Source organism: Prunus mume, linkage group LG2 (genome assembly GCF_029339155.1).
Source record: "Prunus mume cultivar Tortuosa linkage group LG2, ASM2933915v1, whole genome shotgun sequence".
Classification (NCBI taxonomy): Eukaryota; Viridiplantae; Streptophyta; class Magnoliopsida; order Rosales; family Rosaceae; genus Prunus; species Prunus mume.
This window is the reverse complement of record NC_142699.1, coordinates 11944615-11958418: the sequence shown is the minus strand read 5'-3', so window position 1 is coordinate 11958418 and position 13804 is coordinate 11944615. Positions and strand designations below refer to the sequence as shown.

The 13804-nt window shown below is 35.3% G+C and overlaps 2 protein-coding genes across 6 annotated transcripts; one reads left to right on the top strand and one right to left on the bottom strand.

The window, feature by feature from the left end:
- The first annotated feature begins 3558 nt into the window (after positions 1–3558).
- On the top strand, positions 3559–4656 carry LOC103320508 (uncharacterized). The gene is made up of 2 exons (XM_008222195.2): positions 3559–3730; positions 3836–4656. Exons 1-2 carry the CDS (start codon positions 3677–3679, stop codon positions 4475–4477), a joined length of 696 nt encoding a protein of 231 aa, XP_008220417.2. The 5' UTR covers positions 3559–3676; the 3' UTR covers positions 4478–4656.
- On the bottom strand, positions 4624–11620 carry LOC103320509 (hyperosmolality-gated Ca2+ permeable channel 2.1). Of its 5 annotated transcripts, none has more exons than XM_008222196.2 (12): positions 11368–11620; positions 10682–11074; positions 10395–10541; positions 10094–10157; positions 9738–9947; positions 8498–8683; positions 7428–7726; positions 7050–7326; positions 6434–6706; positions 5504–5737; positions 5213–5390; positions 4624–5126 (listed from the first exon to the last, which is right to left on the bottom strand). In XM_008222196.2, exons 2-12 carry the CDS (start codon positions 10957–10959, stop codon positions 5056–5058), a joined length of 2217 nt encoding a protein of 738 aa, XP_008220418.2. In that variant the 5' UTR covers positions 10960–11074; positions 11368–11620; the 3' UTR covers positions 4624–5055. The 5 variants fall into 5 exon arrangements, with proteins under 5 accessions (XP_008220418.2, XP_016647872.2, XP_088902198.1 ...); XM_016792386.2 differs by having other exon boundaries at positions 10682–11070; positions 11368–11606; XM_089046072.1 differs by lacking the exon at positions 10094–10157 and having other exon boundaries at positions 11368–11589.
- Positions 11621–13804: the final 2184 nt, after the last annotated feature.

Sequence of the window (13804 nt, the reverse complement as noted above, 5' to 3'; positions counted from 1 at the left end):
TACATGTTTGTTTGTTTCTGTTGATTCAGACGGTGGGGATCAGCAATATTTCTCGAAAGAAGTTTTCAAAGAAGAAAAAGGGTATGTGTTTTCTCTTGCAATTAGCATCTATATATTTATGGCTAGGAAGAGCCACACCAAGTTAATTTCTATGGAACTTGCTTCTTTTAGGTTCGCAAATTAATGCATCAGTATGGAGAGAGAGAGAGAGAGAGAGAGAGAGAGAGAGAGAGAGAGAGAGAGAGAGAGAGAGAGAGATTAAATTTTGAAAAGAGATCGATGCTATTTTTGTACACAGTTGAACTGGCACATGCTAACACCCTCCTGTGTCTGCATACTGCATGCAAAGATAATCTACATTCCTTGCAAATATTTCAATAAAAACCATCTTCTTCTCTTTGTCTGGGCAAAGTGCATATATTCTTCTTGTCATATTATCCGTTTTAGATTTAAATATTGAAGATTCTTACTCCCGTAAGGCTAGCTAAGAGCATAGTGAAACCCTAGCTAGCGCTATATGTGTCAGAAGTATACATATTATTAATGGTCCCTTGGATGTATTATGAGTGCATTCAGCCATGTCTACTCACAATGCATTCATTCATCTTGAGTTTCACTTTGAAATTATTATCTAGTGCTTCTTATACATGTCAGAATTCTTTTCTTCTTCCAAACAGTACGAGATCGAGTCGCAATTTTTTGTCTCCGTATAAATTCATATTTTCCTCAAACTAGACAGATTAAATAAGAAAAAAAGGGACATGAAGTGTGCTTTTTTCCACAGAAATTGAAGAAAAAGCAAAGGAAAATCATGTGCAAGTTTGCATATTAGAGAGCATTCAAATAGACTAAATCTGGTCTTTTGATGTTCTGAGTACTAATTTCAAATGCCATAAGTGTCAATAAGCTCGATGCCGATTGTTACCTAACAAAGCTTCAATTATATATATGTATACGTAATAACTATCAATTCAGCCAGCATGTGCTAGCTTGAGCCATGAATGTCAATTGTACTTGTTTTAAATTCAAGCATTTTCTTCCGGATGTGAATACAGCAGGCAGATGTTAATTAGCAGAGACCTTTGTTAATTTTAGATTATTGTTTACCACATGATTAGTTTATTACTTCCGACTCTTGTTAGTTAACTAACTAAAGCTTCCTTTCTACTTTATTTCCAAATTCAACCACCTTTTTCTTGGTTTTCTGTTTCCAACCCCATTACTATTACTATTACTATTACTATTAGGGATTTCAATTACTCATACAAAGTTTATAAGCAGATTAAGCGGGGGGTATCATCATGAATATAAACTCTAGTTAGATCCTGTCCGAAAGATTGGGTGCTTTTATGTAGATAACCATAAATTTTTATTTATTTATCAGAACTCACTTGGGGGATGATTTAAGCCTGACAGCATCTATCCGCTATGCCTAACCTTTACGTTCCTGGGTGAGGTCAAAGAAGTAAATTCAGTCTTCTGGGAACATTTGATCTGTTGCCTTGGCTGACCTCTACAAAATACAATATTAGTCGATTCCAGTTGTAAACTGCAAGATTTAGATTACAATATTTGCTTTCTGTTGACATTTTGCAAACTTTTGCCATTAATGTTTGGTAAGCCATGGTCCTGACTTTGTTAGAATTGGTTGACATAGTTTGAAATTGGTTGCAGCCTTATCAAGCTACAAGTTCAAAAAGTTGGCCCCATTAATTAGACCAACTCTCAAATTCAAAGTTTATATGAAACGTCTTAATCTTTTCATGATCTCCTTGAAAAACTAGGTTAACTAAATCCGAAGGAAGCAACCTATATATATATATATATATATATGCAAGACAACAGAAATTCTTCTACACGCAAGTTCGGATGTTATTATCGTGCGGATATCTGGATGAGATATGCTATGTAAAACATAAAATAGTTAGCATAATTAATTAAGTTTTCGGAATAATATAAGGTCATAAATATATGAAGTGGGATATCTAAAACATGGCCATAAGATCATAGTCTGTCTGGCTTATGTATATATATTATTACAATTATTATAAGCATATATAAAGCGGACATACAGAAACTCCAGCAAACAAATTAAGGAGACATTAACAGTTCTGAGAGCTTAACTGTACGAATTTTAAAATAAGCCTTCCTAATAATATTCATCTAATTTCTTCCTGTAAAGTTAAAAGGAATATCCCAAAGGAAGAAGAAACAGAACAGAAAAGTCCCCATAGAAAAAACCAAGATATCAAATTTGACTTGTTCTGGTTTCCCTTTAAATTCCCGTCAACCTGGTGACGATAATAAACACCACCATAATTTAATTTACATCTCTGATTGAGGCCCTAGATAGAAATGACAAGAACCAAAGGACGACTTGTGTCACTGCTTTTTCATTCTATAATCAAATAAATCAAACACCCCCCCTAAATATTTTAATGCAAACATTGATCCTTATTCACAATAATCTGCAAGAAAATATTTTTCTTCATCTGTTTTGAATATTATACAATGAAAATGACACTCACTAACATGAAAAATTCTTGCAAGTTTGTCGTCATGTTCAGCAGTTGGACCTGAAAAAAGCGGGTTTCTTCTGTATTATAAAAATGAAATTCATCAGAGAATAATAATATGGCAAAAAGACTGCCACATCTACAGTAGTATATTACTGCAGAGGGGTGTGATAATTCAAATTATTATACCATTTACGAGGTAGTTCTTGGTTTTTTTATATACAAGTGATATTCTAATTCAATCTATCTAAATTATAAAGAGGGAGATTCGAACTCAGATGCACAGCAAAAAATACATCCTCATCTTCTCTAGCTAACTTAACTAAGCCCGTGTCTGTCCAAGGTGGTTTTTGATTGGTTTTTTGGTTTTCAAAAGTAGGATAAGGAGAGAATTTAATAGTTCTTATACTATTCACTTGTCCGATTAATTTGGCTCATTTGGTTGTGTCATTTTTTTTAATAAAAAATTATTTAACATATTGGCTTTTGGCCTTGGCAATGGTGAAAGCTAAATGTTACAAATGTTTGCATCGCCTTCCAAAAAAATCTTTTAACCAATGCCATACGCAAGAAAATTAAACACGTGCTTATTAATCATCATCTATTTGGTTTGGTCCAATAATACTTCATTCTCAAAGAGTGAACTTCAAATTTTCTTTGGTGGAATTTTTTTTTACTGGACAGTCCTTTTCATCTTATGTCATATGTTCATTTTTCAAAATTTCAATTTTTTGTCCGGTTTTGGGTACATTCTTTTATTGGGTCTTCATGTTGGAGGCATTATATAGTGAGGGTCTTATCTCTTAATCGTTAGATCAAGCTAACCAATTTAATATAATGGTTAAGAGATAGGCCTCACGTAAATGCCATATATAAGACTCATTTTAGAATTCTTACTTTTTGTTGCATGATAAGGCCCAAAAACCTTTTTTTTTCCGGATGGGCCCAGTAGATTTGTATTCGGTCCAAACTCTTCAAACCTTAACCAGCCTGACCCAAAACTGAAATTACTAGTTTTTATTTTTAAAAATAAGAAAATAAGCCAGTGAATTTTACGTTTGAATATTGTGGAAAATGCCCCAAATTGGCATCATCAGCTAAACCCTAAAGAATGAGGAGAAAACTCTGGAGATAGAAGAGGAAGAAACCAGACGGTATCAATGGCGTTTCCGGCGTCTTTAGCGTCGCCTTCGTCTTCAACCCCTAAATTTCCGGTACCCTTCTTCACTCTCTCACTCTACTAAATTTCCAACTATTTGAAATATCTGAAATTTTCAAACTCCTGGATAACTGATTGGTTCTAATTTTCTCTATTTCAGATTAATGTCTTTGAACAGAAACCATGCCAACCCAAAAGTTGCTTTCTTTTACATCTCCGTCGCCGACCCTTCTCCTCAAGCTGCATAAAAGCAATGTCCTCCATGGCACAATTTGGCGAACCCAGTAAAGAAAACAAGCAGAAGCAGAAAATTGAAATCAGTGTTGTGAAGGATAAGCTGTGGGAAGCCATACCCGTCCCAGTGAAAGAGCTTCCATGGAAGAAAGCAGCAGATACAGCTTTGGAGCAGCTGCTTCTTCTTGGGTACAAGGCACTCAAATGGTCCTTTATCAGCTTTGGTGTCCTTAGTTTTTTATCAGATGTCATATTTTCCATCTCCAGGAACTATGAATTGATCATGCCCTTTGGTCTCTTTGTTGGGTGCTTCTTGACTGATGTCTTGAAAGAGGCGTTGCAGCAAGTGCTTCCAAGCTCAGAGGAGAGTGGACTTGAAAAGCACTTTTTAGGCATCGGCTGCTTTCTTGCTGCTGTTAAGTTTGTCTCTGCCGGCCTACCAATGCAAGCCCGAGTTTTTCTTCTGCATGTTGCGAATGGCGGGTTCATGCAGGTCTTGTGGCTCTGGAGAGGTTTATTGAACAAAAGAGATGAAGATGCTTCCTTGCCCATGGACGAGAAATCTTAATTTTCTGCGGAGGCTTTTTCTTTTTAGTTCTTTTGGGGAGGAAGATGGGGATGAGTTTTTGGGAATCATTGCAATATTCAGCGTGTATATATATAAATATATATATATTTATATATATTTTTATGCAATTCATTCTGTTGCTTGGAGAATCAAATAATCGAACTTCCATATCTGTTGAACTGTTTGAGCACATATGGCGTATAAAAATACTGAAGATCACTATGAATATGAAAAGCCCACAAGGGCTACAACGATATGCACAACTATTTGCAAAATAAGAGTTTGCTTTTGGATTTCCAAAAAAGAAAAACTGGGATAAACAAAGGAAAAAAGAAAGAGCCTGATTGTATGCTTGTGGAAGTTCTGAACTTTGAAACCAAATGTCTCACTCGAGTTGTGTCTGTACAAGGCTTCCAAAGGTATTTTCAGGCCAAAACGAGAACGTGCTCCTCAAGATATACTTTTACTCGTCCAAGCATCTCATTCAGGCAGGCACCATCAAATATGGTAATTTATAACGGATGGACTTGAATTTGGATATAGAAAATACAGTCAATTATGTACCACGCGAACTCATTTTACTTCTGGCTAGATTCTGCTCTATCAAAACTAACATCCCATGTTGGATTTACTTGGCTAGGTTCTTTCCCTGAAAAGAGAAAAGCACAAACAACCAGGCAATTACAACATTGATGCCGGATACAGGAACTCTCCCAAGTGTTGGATGAAGCAAACCTGGGTTCACGTTCTCTGGATCCTGAATGCTGTCCCCGTCCTCGTGATGATTCGCGTGTCCAGAATTGAATGAGTCATCAGGAGTGACTGGGGACTGGCAATAAGCTGAATGCAGCTGTTTATAAACCTCTTCCATCCTCCCCGATTGCTCATCCTTTCTATCCATCTCCATGAGAATCTGTAAACAACGCCCTCATCAAGATTCAGAAGAGATAGAGAGACGTAATGGTCTCAGACACACACACACACACACACACACACACATGCAGAAAGTCCATTTTGAATCACTACCTCTGAAACGTGGTTCCTGAATATCGGATGAAACCGCTGTCGACAGTACTCGTTAAATAGAAGGGTGAAAATAAGCAGTGGGATAGTGAAACCTGATGCAATTGGTGATCTTCTTAATCCAAATACACCGAGGGCAATTATTTGCATAAGAATCAATGAAACAATGACTGTATTGTGCATCATAGGCCAGAACTGTCCCCCACTTTCATATTTTGGTATATACACGTTGAGAATCTGAAATGCGCATTTTAAGATTCAATCCATTATTTGATTCTCCAAAGAAAGAAAGACGCAAAAAACCAATAACTATGAAATGGGGACAATACTAAGAAGAAAAAAAATAACAATAAAGTAAAAGACCACACATGACGCCCACAACATAGACCTACACGTACACTGGTTCTCAAAAAATAAACATAGACCTACACAATAAGGAACGCTATATGATAATGTAATACAACATTGTGAATGCACCTGCAAAAGAAAATCCTTTATTCAACTTTTTATTTAATTCTTTATACGAGGCATTTAATGTAACTTTGATAACCAAAAGCTAAAGGAAACCACAACGAATCTAATACAACATCTAAATTTCCTTCAAACCTAACAAAACTAAAATCAGAAAATGAGCTTCAACAATGTGATTTCCATTCCAAAACTGTCCGCAAACACAACCAGACAGGCACTAAGAACATGCGTTTCTGGAAATATCCCTAATATTACCTTCCAACTTAAAGAACACAGAACAAAAATAAGTGCAACTTCACTCTATGCAGATTTTGCATAAAAATGTCGTAGCTATAACCTCATGTACAAGATACCGGGTTTACTTGCTTTGATGTATAATAACATATAAGAACCGCAAATAAAAACCGATGCTAACCCATGGAATGCATGATGTTAATAAGCATCGATAAGAGGAGTCCTCACCTGGTTTCGATATATAAGGTAAGCAAGTACAAAGTAAACCAGCAAGAATGGCAATATTAGGGGAACCAGGATGGAACAGGTGAAGCCAACAAACCCAAACAGCAGGACTCTAGGAATTTCTGTATGATATGGAAACGTTAGTGTATCATTGTACCCATCCTTGAGTAATATGAACCTTCGGAAATAGTTGCAGAGAAGAGGATAAATTTGCATGAGTTCACATGCCAAGCTTGCCCAACCAGATGATAAAACATAAGTCATGAAAAATTTAGCCTGAAAATTTGAAACCATACTCATAATTAAAATCAATATTAAAGCTCTGCACTTTCTAAGATAAAAAAAGACTGGAAAACTTTTATAAGGATCTCATTACTAGCACGAGGACTAAAGTTCATTAACACTTAAAAAACTCTTACATCACTTTGTTAACCCTTATGACCATCAGTTCAAATTAAAATGGCTTGAAGTTTACATAAGAAGACAATTGCAAATGGACAAAGTAATAACTATAAGTAGAGGGCTTAATCATTCTCAATTGCAAAGCATATTAGTTCAGAACTTGAAGCTAAAAAAACAGTAGGCACTTGTACGGATTTAATAATCAAGGGCATATCACCTGTGCTGGAACTGCATTGGCAAGTTGCGCAGGTATGTCTTTCACACTAGAAAATACACTCAATTGGCGGATAAGAGACCCAGTAAAAATATTAACAAAAAAGACATTCCAGATTGTGAAGTATAAGACTTTGAAGCATGCACTCTTTTTCCTCCCACTACGGGAGATACAACCCTCTGCTGTCGAAAATAGCATCATAACTGGTGGAACTGAGTAAAAAGCCAAAATTAAAACCACACTTGGCAGGTACCCCGTCACCAGCTGGCTTATAATTTTCCTGCAAGCACAAAATGTCTGTGTCAAGCATAACAAAAAAATACAGTAAATAGCATTAAAAAAACAGTAACAAGCACAAAATGTGTGTCATCGTTTACTTACTTCTTAAGAAGTCCTCTCAGAAATGGAAATGCTTGTTGTAGAAATTCTAGTTGAGTCAAGCCTTGAACAAATGTGACGGGAATAAGAAACACAAGCATAAAGGCAATAGCAGCCAGAAGTGTAGCTATCTTCCGGATCCACAATTGTCCATACGGTATCCAAAGGTTTGACCAATAAACATCATTTGGTTCTGGAGCCATATCTGTCACCCATAACATGGGATTTGATGACTGGAGCACCTGTGAAGTAACAACAGCAGCATAGCGAGTCTTGAAAAAGACAAAAGCAGCAGCACACACCTGCATGTAAGACCCAACATATTTTAGGTTACAATGTTTCAATTTCCACAAAAAGTTCTGGCTCACTCGCAGAAAACATTTATATGACGAGAACAAGTCAAAGAAACAGAACCACAAATGAAAATGTCTATCCTCATTTTTCTTATGGGGAAGAGACTATGTAGGCCAGATTTATCCTCATGTCTATGACTTCCATGTGGGAATTTTGGCAGCTAGCTACTTGGCAGATTTAGGTTCTGTCATACTCGCGCCATATATAAATGGACTAATTATAGGAAGAATGGCATAAATATATGTGCTCGTGTGTGTGTGTGTGTGTGGGATTTTATTTGAAATAAACCTATTAACTCACATAAATAAAATACATACATTATATATAAATATTAATTACTCATTCAACATTACTTTTATTTCTATAAAAAAAGCCAATCGCACCAAAGATACTTCTGTTTCCAAAATTTTCCAGTCCAAAATCATGCTTAGGGCCAAAATACTACGTGGCCAACCATAAAAGGAACATCTAGAATAAAGCAAGAATAAATGACGATACTAAGAATGCTTACAACAAAACAATCTTTTTTGAAGGAATATTGGCATCACTGCCTTTAAACTGCAGTACAGAATTTGTTAAGAACTCAATGGTTGCCAAACCATTTTAAAGGGACCAAACCAGATGCAAAAGAGTCAAGCCATACACAACCACTAGTTGTATATGTATATGTGATGGAAAACCAGAGCTATTAAATTAATTGGGGCCAGAGCTTGTGCGACCTTTTTTCTTCCACCCACACCATCGTCAATAAGGGATGACTTCCCTCTAACACTCTCCATTTCGTTCGAGAGAATCTTAAAAGAATCAGTAGCTCCTCCACAAAAACCACACTGAAACAAATCTGGTTTACGGGTTTGGTCAACAGAGGCATCCTTAAGAATCTTGCACACCTTCCCTGCATCACTCTGCAAAGTTTAACAAGTAAATTCCAAATTTGTTATATTAAAAATAAATAAAATAAAATAAAATAAACTTCACAGTTAAATTTATGGATCTAGGGGTATAATTAATATAACTAAAATATTCAACATTTATAAAAAAAAAACTTCAATGCAGGGAAGAAATACCATGAAGCAATATTCATCACAATAAAGATTCCTTTCATCAATTCAGTATTATACCTTAAAAAAGTAAAAGCAAAGAGGTATTCACTTAGAGGAAATCTCTCAAGAATATAGTTGCCTCAAAACTGAAACTGAAAAGAAAATGCAAGAATCAACTGCAAAGTTGCTCATTCTCCTTTGCATTTGGAATCCTACAACTTAAACTACTGCATAAAATCATCAATACAGAATCAAGTTTATCTTATTTTCTTTCACATACAAAATTTCAGCACCAACTGATATAATCATAAAACAGTAATCATAAGTTTTCCTTTTTCCTGACACAACGTGCACTGCAACTCTTAAAATTATACACTAAAATCCGAATAATTGCAGGCTGCACACCAAATCCCATAGTAGTCTATGTTATCTTCTACAAAGACATGACAGTTGATGGCTCCATATCCTCTGTCTAGTCTCTGATTATTGAATGCACACCAAAATATACAAGCAATAAATGGTGTAGTTGATTACTAGTCAAATCCTCTGTAAGACTTGATTATTAGTCAAATGGGTGTAGTTGCAACTCCTAAATTTGAAAATTCATCGATACATAAAACAGAAACCAAAAAAAAATTAATTAATTAATTTTTTTATGGGGAATAATTGAACAAATGCAATGGCAGAAAAATATATATATATCAGGCATCCTGTATTCAGTTTCCGTAAAACCCAGCATATATTTTTCATATATCCTTAAACCGCATATTGGTCTAAGTGCAAGTCATGCTAGCAGTTATGACAGTATTAGCCAATAATAGAGCAATTGACTGTTGTGTAATTTAAAGATTTTAAGAACTTTTAAAACAATTAAATTGCTAGGAAACAGTATAAATAATTCAAGCCACATACATACCATCAGTTTCTGAATTTTACCAGATCGATACACCATTTGGTGTGACAAGTAGCTTGATGCATGATATTTTGTGAAGAATTTTCTTACTGAATCACTGTATGATTCTTCCGCTGACCAGGGAATAGCACGAACAACAACTGTAAAGTAACTTGGATTTGAAGAAGATGCAGTGATAAATGCCAGCCTCATTTTAGTGATGGTCTTATATTCCTACAGAAAAACCACAACAGATTCATAGACTTAATGTCTTAAGATATTTATATTTGTAAGGATTAAAAGCAAGATGAAGAACTTCTTAAATTATATATACTACAATATACAACAACAGATAGAGGAGATAGGGTTTACATCCTTACAAAGTAAAGGAGAACACAAGCTGAAAAGGTAATAATGTACAATGCGAGACAATGGGTCCAGAGCCTGACATGAATTACAACAGAGAGAAAATAACCAATAAGAAACTAGTTTCCTGGTGTATATAACCCAACAAGTTAAATCACTATTTTAAATTCATCAAAATTGAGACAAAATAATATGCGGATTCATAAAATTTGTTTGCTATCTACACTTTCAAATGTGTACAATAAGATTGAGTATACGATAAGTCTTTTCTTTCTTTAGAAATTGGATTAATCATCAGGACTATATATCTCATACCACTTTGAACCTTCTTGAACATTCAAGATGGTAAATACTTCCAAGGATTGTAAAGGGATGTGCTGATGATGCATCTTCTGCCCATGATAATTCACCGGAAGCACTATAAAAACACATACGACAGCAGCAATGGAAAAGATTCGAAGGCTGTAAATAGATAAACAATTTGGGGAAGTGAGAAATCATAGAACCATTAAGTAGAAATTGTGGTTGTACAAGCATGGAATTGAGCTGAGACTGAAATGGCACAAACATAAAGCATAATAATCTGGGCAGGGTTGAATTACCTGAAAACAACCATCCTGATAAAAACTACAGAATCCAAGCCACCAACGGCCAATAAATCTTCTTCTTTCGTTCTCCAGGCTTTCAATAGCCAACTAGCAGACGGAACAAATCTATCCAAGCAGAAGGGGTCACTTCTTCTTGTGGCTATTGAAATTCTTCGTCCAAAGTAGACATTAACATTGCTTGGTTGTTTTCTCAATATCGAATACAGCGAAAAAAGTATCACACACACAGCTATATTAATTCCAGCAGAAGTCAAAAGAGCTGCAAGATTCATTTCTGTACACTATATCTGCAAGCTTCCAAGTATCTCATCACCCAACGAAACACACACGAGACATCCCGATTACACCATAAGCTGAACACTCAGCTGCTGCAATTTTCCTACCTATCTGAATTTAAAAGTAGAATCCATAAGTCATTGTTTCCTTATTGATATACCAAATTCAACTTCATTTCTCACTAAGACAAAACAAAAGCTGCTCACATTGCTTCGATTCAAATGATATGCAACAACATACCAAAGCAACCGTTGAATTTCACACATACAGAAATCTCAAACAATCAATTATTAAGAATTTGATCAAAGATTCAGACTCTGTGAAATTGTAAACAAAGTAGACAGACAAAGTCAGCAATAATTAATTAGATCAAAGAAATGCAGAATTAGAAGAAAAACGAGTACCTGAACCAATCCGAGTAATTCAAACTCCAACTGATCCAAGCGGGTCTTGCACATAAAGCGAATTAAACCGAATTGCAAAGCGAGAGTCGAATTAAGGCTTGTAGCCCATGGCCATTGCCATTGCTGCGTTTTCGCTTCGACTTCACAGAAACTCCAGAGGAAAAAATAAATAAAAGAAAATGAAAACCCTAAAAAAGGTTTCTCAGGCAAAAAGAGAGAGGAGGAGATTAATGATTGGTGAAGAAGGGAAAGCGAAGAACCAACTTTTTGTCTCGGAGAAATACGTAAAGGAACCCCGGAATGACACGTTCGTTTGTGTATTTTACTCTCACTCAAAAAATCGCAGCACCAACGGGAAAGCCACGTGGCGGACAGCCACGTCCAACTGCCCAGGTATAATGCAACTGCCGAAGGTTCTTTCGTATTAATTTTTACTCCTTTTTGGCGTGCGCATTACGCTACATCGCGATCCATCCATTAATATGCGCTCCTCAGACGTTTCATGCTCGTGATTGCGAAGCGCAATGGGCGTGTAAACGTGCGATTGGCCCATTTTCGTGATACTCTTCACGGTTTGCGATGTTGGGCTGTAGTTTTTCGCAGCCCATCATGAAGAAGTTAAGCCCAAAACAAACGGCCCATTAGGCTCTACGAGATGAGACGAAAGGACATTATTAAGGAAGTGCTTCTATAAGAACAATGTGGAAATTTTTATTAAAAATTCAAGTGAAGTCTTTTTTTGACTCATTAACACTTTATATTATGAGGTAGAACTAGATTGCATTATATTACATTGGATCGAAAATGATAACATTAATTTAATAATGTGTTTGGTACAATGTGCAATTACATTGCTTAGTAGGATTAGAATTCAATTTAATCCCAAATTTTTGGTAGGAATTATAAAAAGAATTTTATAGTGAGGGCCTTATATGGAGGCCTATTTATTAACCGTTATATCAAATTTGTTAGCTTGATTCAACGGTTAAAAGATAAGATCTAACTTAAGGGACCATATATAAGAGTTCATATTCTCTAACCCCCCAATTTCTCTTTACCCCTCCATCTTCTACCTCAAATCTTAACACATGTCCATCCAATTAACACAATTTAACTATGTTAAGCCTAAATTAAATTTTAAAAATAAATAAAAATAAATAACAAAAACCCAGTCAGTTCCCATCCCCAACCAGGGCCAGTCTTGAGATTTTGAGGGCCCTGTGCTAACATTAAACTGGGGCCTCACATAAGATAATACAAACTTACACTATTATGTAATGCCATACAATAAATGTTTTTTTTCTTAAAGTGACCAAAGTACCCCTACTCCCAAGGGCAAAATTGAAATTTCACAAAATAATTAAATTTGATTAAACCGATTAAATTGTATCAGGGATGTTAAACCTTTTGAATAATCACCATGATTGTGACGACGAGTCTTTGTCGTAATAAATACCTTTTTAACACCTAATTTATTTTGTATCAATATTCCAAGAACATCATTAATTGGATGCGACTTTTTTGGTTGAGTTGGTTGGATTCATTGTTTTTGCAAAAATAAATACCTTTTTAACACCTAATTTATTTTGTATCAATATTCTAAGAACATCATTAATTGGATGCAACTTTTTTGGTTGAGTTAGTTGGATGCATTAATTTTGCAAAATTAAATATATGACCATATATAAAACACAATCGTGTACCACTTTACTAACTACATTCTTAATTGAGGTGAGCCCTATATATGGAAGTCTTATCTCTATGGGCACTTGAAAAAAAAATATTCATGAGTAATTGAAGAGCTAACGTCAAGTCAATGATGGGGACGTACGCACGTGACAAGCAATGTCTGCACATAGGAATATAGATATTATTGGAGCAATTAGAATATACTTGTTGAAGAATATATATATATATATATATATATATAGTGCCATGCATGCAGTTGAGAGATTCAGTGTCATCATTTGATGAATGAGGTGCTTAGTCGTTGAGATTGATTTAAGTGTTTAAATTTGTTTGTGTCTAATGACTTGCCAAAAACCCACATGTACGTACGCTTTACTGCGTAGCAAGGCTGATATAACTCATCCACGTGTTATAATATGGATGGGTGATATGGTTAATATTTCCCACTTTTATGATATAATATCAATAAATATCTACTTATATATTTTAACAAACGAGTTATACCATGTGACATACTCTCATACTACATACCCTATAATTACTCGCATTTAAAGCACCCACAATGGAGTCCCTAAACCACCTTTTTAGATAAATTTTAGGGAGGAATTGGAAAAATACAACTCCAACCATGCTCCCTATTCACATCCTAAAATAGAAAGACCTCTAGGAACTCCTTAAATTTGAGGAGAGAGAAAGAACTCCTAGTGGCTCCTTATATTTTAATGATGTTTCGTTTTATGCATAGTTT